General features: G+C 42.1%; 1 protein-coding gene across 1 annotated transcript; it reads left to right on the top strand.

Moving 5' to 3' along the window:
* Positions 1 to 804: 804 nt before the first annotated feature.
* LOC133455148 (substance-P receptor-like) lies at positions 805 to 14,743 on the top strand. Its single transcript, XM_061734032.1, has 7 exons — positions 805 to 1,059; positions 4,520 to 4,695; positions 5,636 to 5,830; positions 8,081 to 8,231; positions 8,375 to 8,571; positions 8,668 to 8,764; positions 9,878 to 14,743. Exons 1-7 carry the CDS (start codon positions 844 to 846, stop codon positions 10,052 to 10,054), a joined length of 1,209 nt encoding a protein of 402 aa, XP_061590016.1. The 5' UTR covers positions 805 to 843; the 3' UTR covers positions 10,055 to 14,743.
* The last annotated feature ends 230 nt before the right edge of the window (positions 14,744 to 14,973 follow it).

The following is a 14,973-nucleotide window of genomic DNA, read 5'->3' as shown; positions in this document are numbered from 1 at the left end:
AAAACACAACAAAAAAAAACAGTTTTCTGAACTTATCAATATGCCTCTGTCCTTCACAGGATAAGTAAAATGGATCACTGCAAAAACTCAAAATCTTAACAAGAATATTTGTCTTATTTCTAGTTAAAATGTCTCATTTTAGTAAAAAAAAATCTCATTACACTTAAAACAAGAATCATCACTGGAAAAAACAACAATTTTCACCTATTTCAAGTAGATTTTCACTTGAAATAAGTAGAAAAATCTACCAGTGGAACAAGTTTTTTTTTGCTTGTAATAAGAAGATAAAATCTTGTCCCAGTGGCAGATTTTCCTACTTATTTAAAGTGAAAATGTACTTGAAACAGGTAAAAATTGTCAAATAAGTTATTTTTCTGGTGTTATTTTTCTAGTGATGACTCTAAATGTTGAAATAGCAGTAATACCACATTCATTGATGAAATGACATAAGGGATGGAAAGGGGGGATGGCAGTTTTACGGGGGGATGATTTTGACCGTTTTTATTTCAGGGGGGATGCCATCCCCCCTCATCCCCCGGCCCTCAACTCGAGTACTGGTTAGATCGCATCCAGAATTACTTCTAATAAAGGTGACAGTGGGCAGAAAAGGCTGATGGTGGGTGTGGGGTGGTTGGAGGAGGGGTGTAGCTGGTGCGCTGCGTCGTGCGTCTTGGCACTGTGGCATCCTCTGGGGCGCGCGTCTCTGCGGTGCGTCGCTGCGCTTTCCACAAGCCCACTGTTGCCGTTGCTTTTTGTTTCTCGGAGAAGAACCTGTTCTGGTAACAGGACGCTGTCGGCTCTATTTTTAACACCCCAGTCACCAGACGGGCTACGGCCCAGAACATGGAGCCGCTCCTCAACGCCACCGACTGTAACAGCACCGGCGCTCCCGGCAACTGCAGCGACGGCTTCAACCAGTTCATCCAGCCGCCGTGGCAGGTCTCTCTGTGGGCTGTTGCCTACTGCAGCATCGTCGTCGTGTCCGTGGTCGGCAATATCGTGGTGATTTGGATTATTCTGGCGCACAGACTCATGAGGACCGTCACCAACTACTTTCTGGTGAGTGTTCGGCGGCGATACCCTAACTTTAAACGATTTTTGTTTGGTTGGTGTCTGAGCAACTGTGGACCCAGAACTGTTTTATCATCATGACCCAAATGTGAGAGCAATGAGGATTCTTATGCACATATAAACTACATCATCCTCATTGATGAACCGATCATCAGCAGGTAGGGTTGCCACCTTTCAGAAATAGAAATAAGGGACGCCCCGATTTCAGCAGCACAGGCGCCAAAAAAAAGCCCCAAAACTTCTAAACTGCATAAAAATCTGTTTATTTTATATGAAAAAAACAAAACGCTTAAAGTTTAAAGTGCTTTAATAGCATTGAACTTGCGTGACTGTATAGACAGACAACCGTACTAGTAACTGAAATATCCTCCTATGCTTGTATGTCCACATCAGCCAAGATGTATAATATAGCTACAGGTGAAGAATATGGGGTAAAAGTTAATTTATTTCAATAATTCAAATAGAATATGGTGTAAAAGTTAATTTATTTCAATAATTCAACTAGAATATGGTGTATAAGTTAATTTAGTTCAATAATTCAACTAGAATATGGTGTAAAAGTTAATTTATTTCAATAATTCAACTAGAATATGGTGTAAAAGTTCATTTATTTCAATAATTCAACTAGAAAATGGTGTAAAAGTTCATTTATTTCAATAATTCAACTAGAATATGGTGTAAAAGTTCATTTACACAATCAAAGATTTTGCTGGCCTTAATGTTTTCTGTGTTTTATTTTGTTCATTATTGTTAAATTTAGATGTTTGTGTGACAGATGTGTGTATGAGGCGTTAATGAAAATACGGAACAAATTGCGGCCCGTATTAGTTCAATACGGGACGCAACATTTTTTTCTCAAATAAAGGACAATTCCGTATTTTACGGGACGGGTGGCAACCGTATCAGCAGGTATGCAGACTGTAAGTAACACTTAAATATGTCCCATTACCTCTAGAGAGGCAGAATTTGTCTGCTCTGGATCATTGGAAACGTTAAAGTCCACACACCACAACCAGATGTCTGGACCAGGACGGTTTGTCTGGAATCAGCAATGGTCTTGGAGAAACAACTGTTGCCACACATCAATCTTGTAAAAGTTATAAAACCAGTTCCAAACTATTTGAAGTTTAACATTCTTAGAAAGATGATTGATAAATGTACACATTTACATCAAGGTGGCTGTAATCAGAAACAGAATAAGAATCAGCTTTATTGGCCAAGTCAGGTCAAACAAGACAACGAATTTGACTCAGTTATTTTCACTCTCTGTACAGTAAATAGACAAATGAGAGCTCTTATTAACATATATTCCTTTTTTTTAAGTAAAAGGTGCAGCAGTATGAGATAGACATGGTTATTGAAATGTGCATTGTTACAGCATATGGTTGTGGTTATTATTATTATTATTGCACAGTGATTGATTACTCTGAGACTCTATAAGTGATGAGAGTTCATCAGAGCAACAGCTTGGGGGAAGAAACTGTCTCTGAGTCTGGAGGTTTTGGCTACAGAGCTCTGTAGCGCCGTCCAGAGGGGAGGAGTTCAATCAGACTGCGTGTGAGGGGTCTGCAGAGATGTTACCTGCCCGTTTCCTGGTCCTGGACCGGTACAGGTCCTGGATAGATGGGAGGTTAGTCCCAGTTATCCTCTCTGCAGACCTGATTGTCCATTGCAGTCTGTGTCTGTCTAGTTTGGTGGCCGATCTGAACCAGACAGTGATGGAGGTGCAGAGAACAGACTGAATGATGGCAGAGTAGAAGGTGGTCAGCAGCTGCTGTGGCAGGTTAAACTTCCTGAGCTGGCGCAGGAAGTACAACCTCTGCTGAGCTTCTTCCAGACAGAGTTAATGTGGGTGGACCACTTCAGGTCCCGGGAGATTGTGGATCCAAGGAACCTGAAGGAGTCTGTGGTGGAGACAGTGCTGTTGAGGATGGTGAGGGGGGGGGGGGGTGGTGGTGGGTTTTTCCTGAAGTCCACTGTCATCTCCACAGTCTTCAGCAGGTTCAGCTCCAGGTGGTTCTGACTGCACCAGTGGATCAGCTGATCAACCTCCAGTCTGTACACGGACTCGTCACCCTCCCGGATCAGGCCGATGACGGTGGTGTCGTCCGCGTACTTCAGGAGCTTCACAGACGAGTCCCCTGAGGTGCAGTCGTTCGTGTAGAGCAGGGGTAGGCAACCCTGGTCCTCGAGTGCCACTGTCCTGCATGTCTTAGATGCTACCCTGCTTTAACACACCTGATTCTAATTAATCATCGCCATCAGCTTGTCATCCAGGGCTGCACAATTCTGTCGATGACACAGGTACTTTTATCACGGTGTGCTGAAGCAGGGAAACATCTAAGACATGCAGGACAGTGTAGAGGGAGAAGAGCAGTGGCGAGAGGACGCACCCCTGGGGGGCGCCAGTGCTGATGGTCCGGGTGCTGGATGTGATGCTCCCCAGCCTCACCTGCTGCCTCCTGTCAGTCAGGAAGCTGGTAATCCACTGACAGGTGGAGGGAGGCACTGTGAGCTGGGTGAGCTTCTGGTAGGGCTGTGCGATTAATCGATTTTAAATCTAAATCGGATTTATTAATCACAATCGATGTTAAAAAAAGGAAATCGGAAAATCGATTTTCCTTTTTTGCAGCTGGCTGCATTACAGACAGAGCTCGTCTAGTCATCTTTGTTTGGTCAAGAAAATTGTAAATTGTTGTCACTTTACTAAAGTCAAGGAGGATTTACAGTATCTTGCAGTTGCACTTCATTCCCAATAGGGAAATTTGTTTGCTATTTTTCTTTAAAAATAAAGATAAAATATTTGAAACAATTTTTTCCATTGTCTTTTGTAGTTTTACAAAAAAAAAAAAATCAAAATCGAAATTGAAAATCGGGTTTTCAGAGAAAAAAATCGGGATTTTATTTTTTTCCAAAATCGCCCGACCTAGCTTCTGGTAAGCCAGCTAGTCCGGGTCCAGACCGGCTCAGAAAAGGAGACAGGGGTTTGTCGTAGTTTTTCTGAGCAGGCCATCCTCCTCCAGTCTGATGACTTTTATCAACCAAAACATCAGATTAAAAGGTGAGGTTCTAATGCTTGTCCTGGCTGAGAAGACGTCAGTTAACGTGAACCGTCTTAGGTTCCCGGGTATTCTTGGGGGTCATGTTCTCTGAATTATCTTCTACGAGAGTAGAATAAAACCTGTTGATGGGTTTCTTGCTCAGATCAGTGTTAAATGTCAGGCTGATTTAAATGATCAAATGTGGGTTTTTCATTTTCTGTCGTTTCATTTTAGTAAATCCCTCCCACCTCCTTCACCAGCAGTCGTGTCGACACGAGAGGCCACTGTGGTGTTGGACGTGTCTGTGGAGAACAGGATCAGCCTTCGTCCCCTCAGCCAGTTCTGGAGGGTTGGTGACGTGTCTCAAGGTTTAGGCCATCATCATCCAGGCTGTTCTTTCCCCACAGGTGAACTTGGCCTTCGCCGAGGCCACCATGTCAGCATTCAACACGGTGATCAACTTTGCCTACGCCGTTCACAACGACTGGTACTTCGGCCCGGTTTACTGCCGCTTCCACAACTTCTTCCCCATAGCGGCCATCTTTGCCAGCATTTACTCCATGACGGCCATCGCTCTGGACAGGTGTGTGTGTGTGTGTGTGTGTGTGTGTGTGTGTGTGTGTGTGTGTGTGTGTGTGTGCGTGTGTGAGTGTGTGTGTGTGCACAACCCTGAACCGGTTCTTGTTGACTCCTTCTGAGAAACATCAGTCAGTTCATGTACACACACATACAGCTGAACCCTCAGGAAAATGACTTAACTAAAGCTAATCGGATTCTGGGGACGAGTATTGCGGATGAAATAAATGAAACACATTTACGTATTTTCTGGACTATAAGCCGCTACTTTTTTCATAGGTTTTGAACCATGCGGCTTATACAAAGGTGCAGCTATTCTGTGGATTTTTCTTCCACCGCTAGGGGGAGTGCTAACCGGAATTAGAATAAAAACTAAGACAAAATAAATGCAAAGAAGAATACGCTACTTCTTCTTTAGCAGATAGAAGTAGAAGCAGATTTCAAACAGATAAATAGATAAATAAATAGCAGTTATTTTCTCTTGGTTCTGTCCCGTTTTAATCAGCAAAGTTGCTGCCGTGTTAAAAGACACCGTTAGGAAAGGATCTATTTAGGTACAAACATGTACATCATTTACAGCTCAAAATCCTTCTGTACATGTAGTACAGATGTACTAATCTAACAACAGAAATATCTAATCTAACAACAGAAATATCTAATCTAACAACAGAAATATCTAATCTAACAACAGAAATATCTGCGGCTTGCATATCTTTTTTTCTAAATAGAGCGGATGCGGCTTATATACGGGTGCGGCTTATATATCTTTTTTTATTGTTTTTTTTTTTTAAATAGAGCTGATGCGGCTTATATACAGGTGCGGCTTATAGTCCAGAAAATACGGTAGATCTCAGCAGTCTTTGCAAGTCTGTTGTCAGACGGTGCGTCCTGAGGAGGAGCCAAGGAAAAGCTGCTAAGCAGTTCCTCTGCTTGTCCGTGGGTGACAGGTACACGGCCATCATCCACCCGCTGCAGCAGAGGTTGTCCTCCACGGAGACCCGGGTGGTGATTGGGGTGATCTGGACCCTGGCTCTGCTCCTAGCCTTCCCTCAATACCACTACTCCACGACAGAGCCGCTGCCAGGACGGACGGTCTGCTTCATAGACTGGCCTGAATACGCCACCGTGGACTTCAGGAAAGTGTGAGTATCTGTGCTGCTGGTCGGCGGAGGAGCCGCAGGTCTGGACCAGACCCTAGTGGTCAGTAGATGAGGTCCGACTCTGGTCCAGTTTATACCTCTGCATCCATCACTCATGTCAGGTGATAAAGATCCACTCCATAAATCTCCTGGTGTTCTGAAGTGAACCCAGAACTCCAGACAGTTGGTATGTTTGGATAATCTATGCAAATTCATGTAAATGACTTCTGAGAGATGCAGGAGGTCAGGGGTCACCATCCCAGAATGAGATGATGGATTGTGATTGATCAAATGTCACAAATATGTCCGAGATGCACTCAGTATTCATGAAAAATTAGTCAGACACACAGTACCACACTGTATATACTACGCCTCTCAGTGCGTCTCGCTGTCAGCTCAAGATTAGCTCAGCTGAGTCTAAAAAAATATTACATCTCTTACTTTAAAGCTGCATGTCAGTTTTAAGTTGCCACTCACATCATGAGATTTAGGTCCACTAATAAAAACCCTGTCTAGAAATAAACCTCAGGTGCTGAGATAATCTGTGTGTAATCCTTCAAGTGAGGTCAAAAATCAAGTCAAGGATGTGGAAAGATGTCAAAGATTGGGGAGTCTTCTCTTTGATTTCATGCATGTAATTCCTTCAGCCACAGGAACCCTCAGTAGATGTTTCCTGAAGCAGCAAGAACCCTCAGTAGATGTTTCCTTTAGTAGCAGGAATCCTCAGTAAATGTTTCCTTCACTGGCAAGAACTCTCAGTAGATGTTTCCTTCAGCAGCAGGAACTCTCATTACATATTTCCTTCAGCCACATGAACCCTCAGTAGATTTCATTTCATTTTCATTTTATTCTTTATTTCATTCAAAAAACAAAACAATTTAATACAAACACAAATACAAGTGTTCCTAACTTATGAATGAAAAGGGAGCAGCAATCTTATCTGATCTGCCCCTTTCACAAATAACATAAATTAATAATAATAAAAAAAATAAATAAAAATAAAAAAAACAACTAAGTGAATAAAAACAACTAAAATGAAATTAAAATAACATTAAATAAAATTACCACCGCCTACGGGTATGTCAATCAAACTCAACATTTTTCGTTATATTTCCTTAACATACAGGCTTTAATTGTTCTTTTGAATGTAATGTTTGATTTGGATTCTTTGTTTTCTTTGTTCAGATTGTTCCATAAATTGATTCCTTTCACAGAAACACAACGTTCCATCAATTTTGTCCTGCATCTTGGTTTTATAAAAATCTCTGTTCCTTTTAAGTTATACTTGCTTTTTCTTTTTTCAAATCTTTTCTGAATGTTGATTGGTAAAGTTTTTTTATGAGCTTTAAACATAATTTGCAGAATACTATGGTCTACTAGTTCATGAAATTTCAACAAATTTAACTGAAGGAATTAGATATTTCCTCCAGTGGCAGGAACCCTCAGTAAATGTTTCCTTAAGCAGCAGGAACCCTCAGTAGATAATTCCTCCAGTGGCAGGAACCCTCAGTAGATAATTCCTCCAGTGGCAGGAACCCTCAGTAGATAATTCCTCCAGTGGCAGGAACCCTCAGTAGATAATTCCTCCAGTGGCAGGAACCCTCAGTAGATGTTTCCTTAAGCAGAAAGAACCCTCAGTAGATATTTCCTCCAGTGGCAGGAACCCTCAGTAAATGTTTCCATCAGCTACAGGAACCCTCAGTAGATGTTTCCTTAAGCAGCAGGAACCCTCAGTAGATGTTTCCTTAAGCAGAAAGAACCCTCAGTAGATAATTCCTCCAGTGGCAGGAACCCTCAGGAGATGTTTCATTGAGCAGGAAGGAACCCTCAGTAGATGTTTCCTTGAGCATCAGGGTTCCCCTGGGCAAACTTGCACCAGCTGTACTCCTCCTACCAGGGAGGATCAGCCCAAGAGTCAGGATTTGTGCATATGTTTTTAGTTTTATGTTGTTTTTTGCGTGTGTGTGTCTGAGGGGGCATCAGGGGTCCCGGGACACATGCAGGGCCAAAACACGAGCTTATCCGCAGGTCAGGTACCCGGGCTGGCCCCAGGGAAGAGCGCTGGGCGTAGCCTAGCAGGACCACCACTGATCAGGCACACCTGAGTGGAGGAGGGTAGGCCACGCTCATCCCAGCACCGTTCCCGAGCACCGCTGCCCCCCCTCCCCCCAACAGCATCCACTAATTTGACATTTCATATCCTTAATGTCCATTTGCACTTATTGTATTTATTTATTTCTATTTGCGGTTTAGCTACTACATGTGTGTGATGCTGCTGATCTACTTACTACCCCTGTGCATCATGGGATGGGCGTACATGACGGTGGGGGTCACCCTCTGGGCGAGTGAGATTCCTGGAGATTCGTCTGATCACTACACAGAGCAGCTCATCGCTAAACGCAAAGTGATGCAATACACAAACCATCATCACCACTGTGTCATTTACCTTGATGGCTTTTTAATCCCTCACATGTAAAAACAAACCCTCTGAAAAGATTAGACCTTAACCCGCTGCACTGCCCGCTGACTCTCGATCGTCCGTGTCAGGTGGTGAAGATGATGATCGTGGTGGTTTGTACATTCGCCATCTGCTGGCTGCCCTACCACATCTACTTCCTGCTGCACCAGTTCTTCCCCGAGCTGTTTGAGCAGCGCTTCATCCAGCAGGTTTACCTGGCCGTCATGTGGCTGGCCATGAGCTCCACCATGTACAACCCCATCATCTACTGCTGTCTCAACGGCAGGTCTGTCTCCCGGTTGGGCTGCATCAGTGCAGCGTTCGCTGCTTCTCCGTGTCGGTGTGGGCTGTGATCTGTGTTTGTGTTCATCATACTTGCCAGGTTCAGGGCAGGTTTCCGGCAGGTCTTCTTTTGCTGTTCTCCACCTGCCGCCAAGGATGAGCTGGAGCTCAAGTCTCCCCGTTTCCTTCAAGCCCAGGTGGGTGTTACAAACACGGAGAAACCAGAGAGAAACTATCTGCTGTCGATGCTGAGCTGACTGAACCGATCAGCTGACTCTGAACTAGGGCTGTTCGATTAATCGATTTTAAATGGTAATCGCGATTATGTAATTAGAACGATGTTAAAACGTGAAAATCGTAAAATCGATTTTTTTTTATTTTTTATTTTTTATTTTATTTATTTTTTTTACCTTGTCTGCACACATATTAATGATTGATTGATGGAAATACCTCTCAATACCTGCGACAAGTTCCCCATCGTAGAGGCTCTTTAGTGTAGGAGGGGGCGCTAGACCGGCTCGTGTTCCTTGCAAAAAACTTGCAAATGTGAACAGCAAATGTAATGACTGACATTACACACCTCTACCTCCTTCATGGGTTGCATTATTATTTAGCATGCAAAGACCCAGTTTAGTTTAATTAGAAAATGTCTTGTTTTATTTAATTGGAAATATAACTTACTGTATGTTTGCAAGTGCTGATTTGCTGATTTTTTTTTTTCCAGAGATAAAACTTTATATTTTATTATATTTTTTAAAACTTTTTTTCAACTTATTTTACAGAGTTTTGCACTTTATTCATTCATTTTTGGTTTAATAAGAGCAAAGTTTGCACTTAAAGCCCAATGGGGCAAATGTTCAATAAAAAAACAGCATATTTGAAATCATTTCTTTGCCTTTTGTCAATTCACAAAATAATCGTAATCGAAAATCGGATTTTGAGAGAAAAAAATCGAGATTTTATTTTTGGGCAAAATCGAACAGCCCTACTCTGAACGGATCAATAATCTCTGAGACTGCTGTCTCATCACCGTGTGAAGGCAACCTCAGACGAGCAACAACATGTAACATTTTTTCACAGCAACATTATTTATTTTAAACTAGACAAGTGTTGGACACAAGTTTTGGACTCGACTGTTGGACACAACTGTTGGACATGACCGTTAGAGACAAGTGTTGGACACAAGTTTTGGACTCGACTGTTGGACACAACTGTTGGACATGACCGTTAGAGACAAGTGTTGGACAGGACTGTTGGACACGACATGGGTTGAGATCGTTTTTTTACATGTTAACGGTTTGTGTTTTCAGATGAGCATAAGTCGAGTCAGTCGGATGGAGACGGTTGTGTCCATCACCGTAGATCCTGCAGCCTCACATCAGAAGCTTTCAGACCAGCCGTCCTGCACTCCTCCTCAGGTGGACGTCACATCTAACAGTTCAGTCTCAGAAGCCACCCCCCCGAGCCCTCAGGTCTGCTCTCAGTAGGAGAAGACAACCCTGACGGAAACATGGACAAACCTCGAACTGTCTCGACGCTCAGGACTGTCGAGCTGGTTGTGGTGTGGCCGGACTCTCGTGTCCCCTCAGCAACAGTGTCCCGTCCACTTCGAGACGCTGTGTTTGTGTTGCATAGAAACAAGGGGACGGTGTGTGAAGGGTGTGCTTGAGCAGAGCCAGCACCTGTTGGACTGTATTACTGGTACCCCCCCTTGTTTTGACAGTGTGGTGAGTAGGGTTCAGTTTGCAGCAGCCGGATCAAAGGCCAGCTAAATATAGAGGACAGGACACGAGAAAAGAGACGGGAATAGCAGCGCCAAGACTGGGGAGGGACAGGCAAGGACGGGAAGGATTCACTGCCAAGGACCCGGGGGGACCGATGTTCCAGACCTTCGAACTGGACTCCTCCTGTCCACATTCATCCCGTGGAAGGTGTTGCCTGAAATATTTGTCCGGGGGGGAGGGTCCGTAGAGCAACTGATGATAGAAGGATATCCCGTCATTCATGCACAGAGAATTCAGCTGGTTCTGGAAAACCTTCCCTTTATCATTACAGATTCCTTAGAACGGGCAGGAACCTGGCTTTTGTAGGGTATATTACAAGATAATAGGTAGATAATTCATAAAACCTATGAATATATCTAAACATAAACATAATTTCTGCAAACTAATGAGACCATAAAATCAAGGATCTTCCCATTTACTTATAAACATACAAATAACTTTAGATTTAAACATGCACAAATTAATTGGCATTTTTCTGTCAAAGAAAAAACGTATAATGGTCATTGAAATAACATGAAACTTGTCATCAATAATTATGCATTTCCACTGAGAAATAAAAAAACTGAATCATGAAAAACAAACTAATGAAACTATCTTGGACACATGAGTTGGTTACTCTGGAGAAGATGTCAGATCATGTTTCCATGGTGACGGGTTGAGCTAGTGTCCTGTGAACATCTCAGGTAAAGGCCGTGGGAAGATGATTTGGGTTGGGGGGTGGAAGAGAGGTTTCCAAGGAAATAAAAGACAGCGACATATGGCCACAATATTTAGGGGGTAGGGGGTGGACCTAAAAACACTGCTCAGCTCGGCTCGGCTACTTATAACAAACCGAGCACTTATTGTGGAGCTGCAGTTACGTTAACCCTCCTCCAGTCATGGAGGTGTCATGGATATAAAACCTTTCATGAGCGCATTCATGTCTGTAGCTACACAATGTCTTTGTGGACATTCATCAGTGACAGATGTGTCTCTTCTGTGTCATAGTGTTCGGTAACCGCATGTTTAATCTCCTCAGAATGGACAACGAGCGCTCCGATGAGACCACTGATGTTGGCATACCACGACGATTCAAGCTGCCAGGCGTAGCTTAAACATGTGTGGCTACTTCGTACGATGTCTGATAACCACAATGCACAGTGTTATCAGACACGTTTTGAAAACTGTGTTAAACCATCTACTTTGTGTATACAATAGGGGTGTAACAATATATCGTGCCACGAAATTTCGCGATACAAAAACGTCACAATACGTGTCGTGGAGGTGACAAAGTGTATTGCGATATTGGGTTATTAATATTAATCTATTGTGTTGACTAGAAACGCGCATCCGACCGCGGCCGCGACCGCGACCGCATCTCGACCCGCGGACCAAAATCTTACTCCGCTCAGAAGAAACTAGTCCCATTTTGTGGTCCCGTTTTGAGCTCTGAACTTTTACTTATGTAAGGCTGGTGTAGAGTTAAGCCTTACCTTATTAAATTAAACATTTTTCGGGTCGTGAGTAGGATAAACACGGGGACAACTTCTGCTGAGCTCCAGTGTACTTTAATGTCCGCTCAACAGTGTAGGATTTTAGAACATCAACACAGCAGCTAGTGCTGTATCTAAATCTAAAACAGACAGTATTAACAACTACAGATAAACTGACTAGTGTAATTATAGTCCCTGATTTACATCAGAATATAAAGAATATATTTATAAAATAATGAACCCTGAATTACCAAAATAACCTTAACAAAAATAAATCTCCTCTTACACTTATAAGGTGAGCATGAATCAATCTTTTTTATGATGTAAAATTGTATGTATTTATTTACTTTTATTTATTTATTTAATTTTAGTTGTTAAATTAGAAATAAAAAAGTCAAATCATACATGAGAGAAACTATTCAGTTTGTGGCAAAATATTTGTACTTGTATGAAACTGAAGATGCATAATGCAAACCTGACATTTACTTTTAGTTCAGTTTGTGGAAAATGGTTGGCCTGGCTTTCTCTTTAAAACGTAAACAGTTATAAAGCATTACAAACTGTAACAATAGGGCAAACACACAGCATTGTTTTGTATTTTGTGTCTTTCAAATAAAAGACATTTTTTTTCCAGTCATATGTTCCTCATTCAAGGTTGTTAAAAAAATACTGCTATAATATCGTATTGTATCGTTATCGTGACTTCAATACCGTGTATCGTACCGTATCGTGAGATTAGTGTATCGTTACACCCCTAGTATACAACACAATTTTACTTTTATTATTGCATTTACTCTGTAGTTTTTTTGTCAACTGGTGGGTGTGCCACGACACACTAATCCAGCAGGGGGTGCTACACCCCCACTTCCCATGGCTATGTCTCAGGTGTCTTCAGTCAGTCTTACTGTCTAAAGGGTCAAATGTGTTTCTTTGCTGGTTGGTGTCATGGTGTCCACCACACTGAAACTGGACCAGAGACAGTAAAGGAGACAGTTGTTTGAGATCATCAGGAATTTCTAGAGACCAACACGTTGAAGACTAAAGGACCGTCTTCCAAGCAGATGGATGTTCCTGACTACAGGTGGAAGTTTTATCCAGAAGTTCAGGCTTTGCAGGACTGTAGACAACCTTCCTGGATGTGGACACAAGAGTACAACTGATGACAAACTAAAGAGATGATAATACGAATGGACACTAAAGGGTCCAGAACAACTTCCAGAGATGTTTCATCACTGTTAGAACCAAGGAGGACCACCAAGGAGGACTCCACTGTTGAGACCAAGGTGGACCACCAAGGAGGACTCCACCAGAGAAAGACCATCAGAAAAGCTTCTTTGGACAGTTGAGAAAAAACTGGAGCTTTTTGACAAGTCCCATCAGCTCTACTGTATGTCCACAGTTGTAAAAACAAGTCCTTCAAAGAAAAGAAGACCTCCAACAGGATGATGACCCAAAACACGCAACTAAAAAATTATATTATTGACCCTTTCTCAGCCTTCTGATTGGTCCATGACTGACCAATCAGAAAAATCATTATCCGTTGCTACATTCGGGCAGAATATCCAGCTGGACAAAACAGCCATCTCTCTCGTTCACATCAATGGAAAAAGCATAGTTTTTACTTGCCTTGTATAGAAATTTAAATCACTGGATTATTTTTTTTTTAAACTTTGTATTTGTAAAAGGAACACTTCGGAGCACACTGCACATAGTGTAGTGAGGGTGCAGCGTATTTTTAACTGGCAGAAATCCGATCCGTACTTCCAAAACAAAATCGGTTCTGCAGTAGGCTACAACCACAAAAGCGTTTATTTATTTATTTATTTAAAAATGGTTAAGTGGTGTGCTTGGGGCACTTGTAAAAGTGACACCCGCTTTCTAGAGAAAATCACTAGAATACATTTCATCCCAAAACCAACTGTAAATTATGAAAAATGTCTGCTTTGTATAAAGCTATGTGGACGGCCAGACTCACAGTTCAACCCTTCCACCGTGCTATTAGCTAAACTAATCAAAAGATCTAGTTTTCAAATGCTGGGGTCCGGATCTGGACCTGTAACGAACCTCTCTCTCGTCCACACCTTTCACTCGCCCCTATAAATGATAAATTACTTGTTAAATTATACAATTACACAGCTATTGGACGTACAGGTGTCAGTACAGCTGAATTTACTTCACAAATCTCAGTTTCTCAGTCTTCATGTAAAAAGTTCAAATACGACTCAGGCTGCTGTTATAAACCTTTTTCACTATAAAACTGAAAATACAATAAATATTTCAGACAACTGTGATGTGCAGATGTTTAAGATTCATGGTCCAGGTATACAGGAGACATCTTTGAACCGTACATCAAGTTAACTGTACATCGTGCTGATTGTATCATCTACACCTAAACATCAAACGTAAAGTTGTGTAGTAAACCTGTTTCATCTGTTGTGGGTTGTCTGTTGTGAGGTTATATGCCACCATGTTTTTATTGGCTTTAAAGTAGCTGCAGCAGGAGTGAAGCAGTGAAAGTGGTTTTAAGGTGTCAGTTCAGCCAAACTACAGTGAACTACTGTCTGTTCTGACAGTACTTTTTTTTAAGTTCTGCTGCTGGTCCGGAAATTACACATCCAGAAGCGGTACCATGTAAGACCTACTCCCTGATAGGAAGTTCTTTTATTTTATTTTGGTGATCCGAACACTTTTATGAGGTTCTGAAAACAGTGATGTTGTTGTGGTGTTGCACCCTGACCCACTGCAGTATTGCAGTATTGTGACTTTCCCGTGTATTAATTTGGGATGTTGTCAGTGTATGAGGCAGACTTGCTTTTAAATGTTGAAGTTGCCATATTCTGCTTTTCTATGTTTTTCTAACTTATCTACTGTAATATTATGATCATTGACATGAAGTAAGGCTGAAATGTACAATCCAATTCAATAAAACTTTATTAATCCTCAAAGGGAAATTGATTTAATAAAGATATATGTTGTGATATTTCTACACACTAAATATTCAGGTTTCATGGCGCTTCCCTCTGGAGAGTTTTCAAGCATCAGCTCTATGACATCATATAGGGTGGAGTTTCCCTATATGGTCATTTCCTCCATGCGGGATGCATCCAACAAGGAGCAAACAGAGACTACCACTAGGGCCTGGATCCAGAT

Source organism: Cololabis saira, chromosome 11 (genome assembly GCF_033807715.1).
Source record: "Cololabis saira isolate AMF1-May2022 chromosome 11, fColSai1.1, whole genome shotgun sequence".
NCBI classification, from domain to species: Eukaryota; Metazoa; Chordata; class Actinopteri; order Beloniformes; family Belonidae; genus Cololabis; species Cololabis saira.
This window is presented reverse-complemented; position numbering and strand designations above follow the sequence as displayed.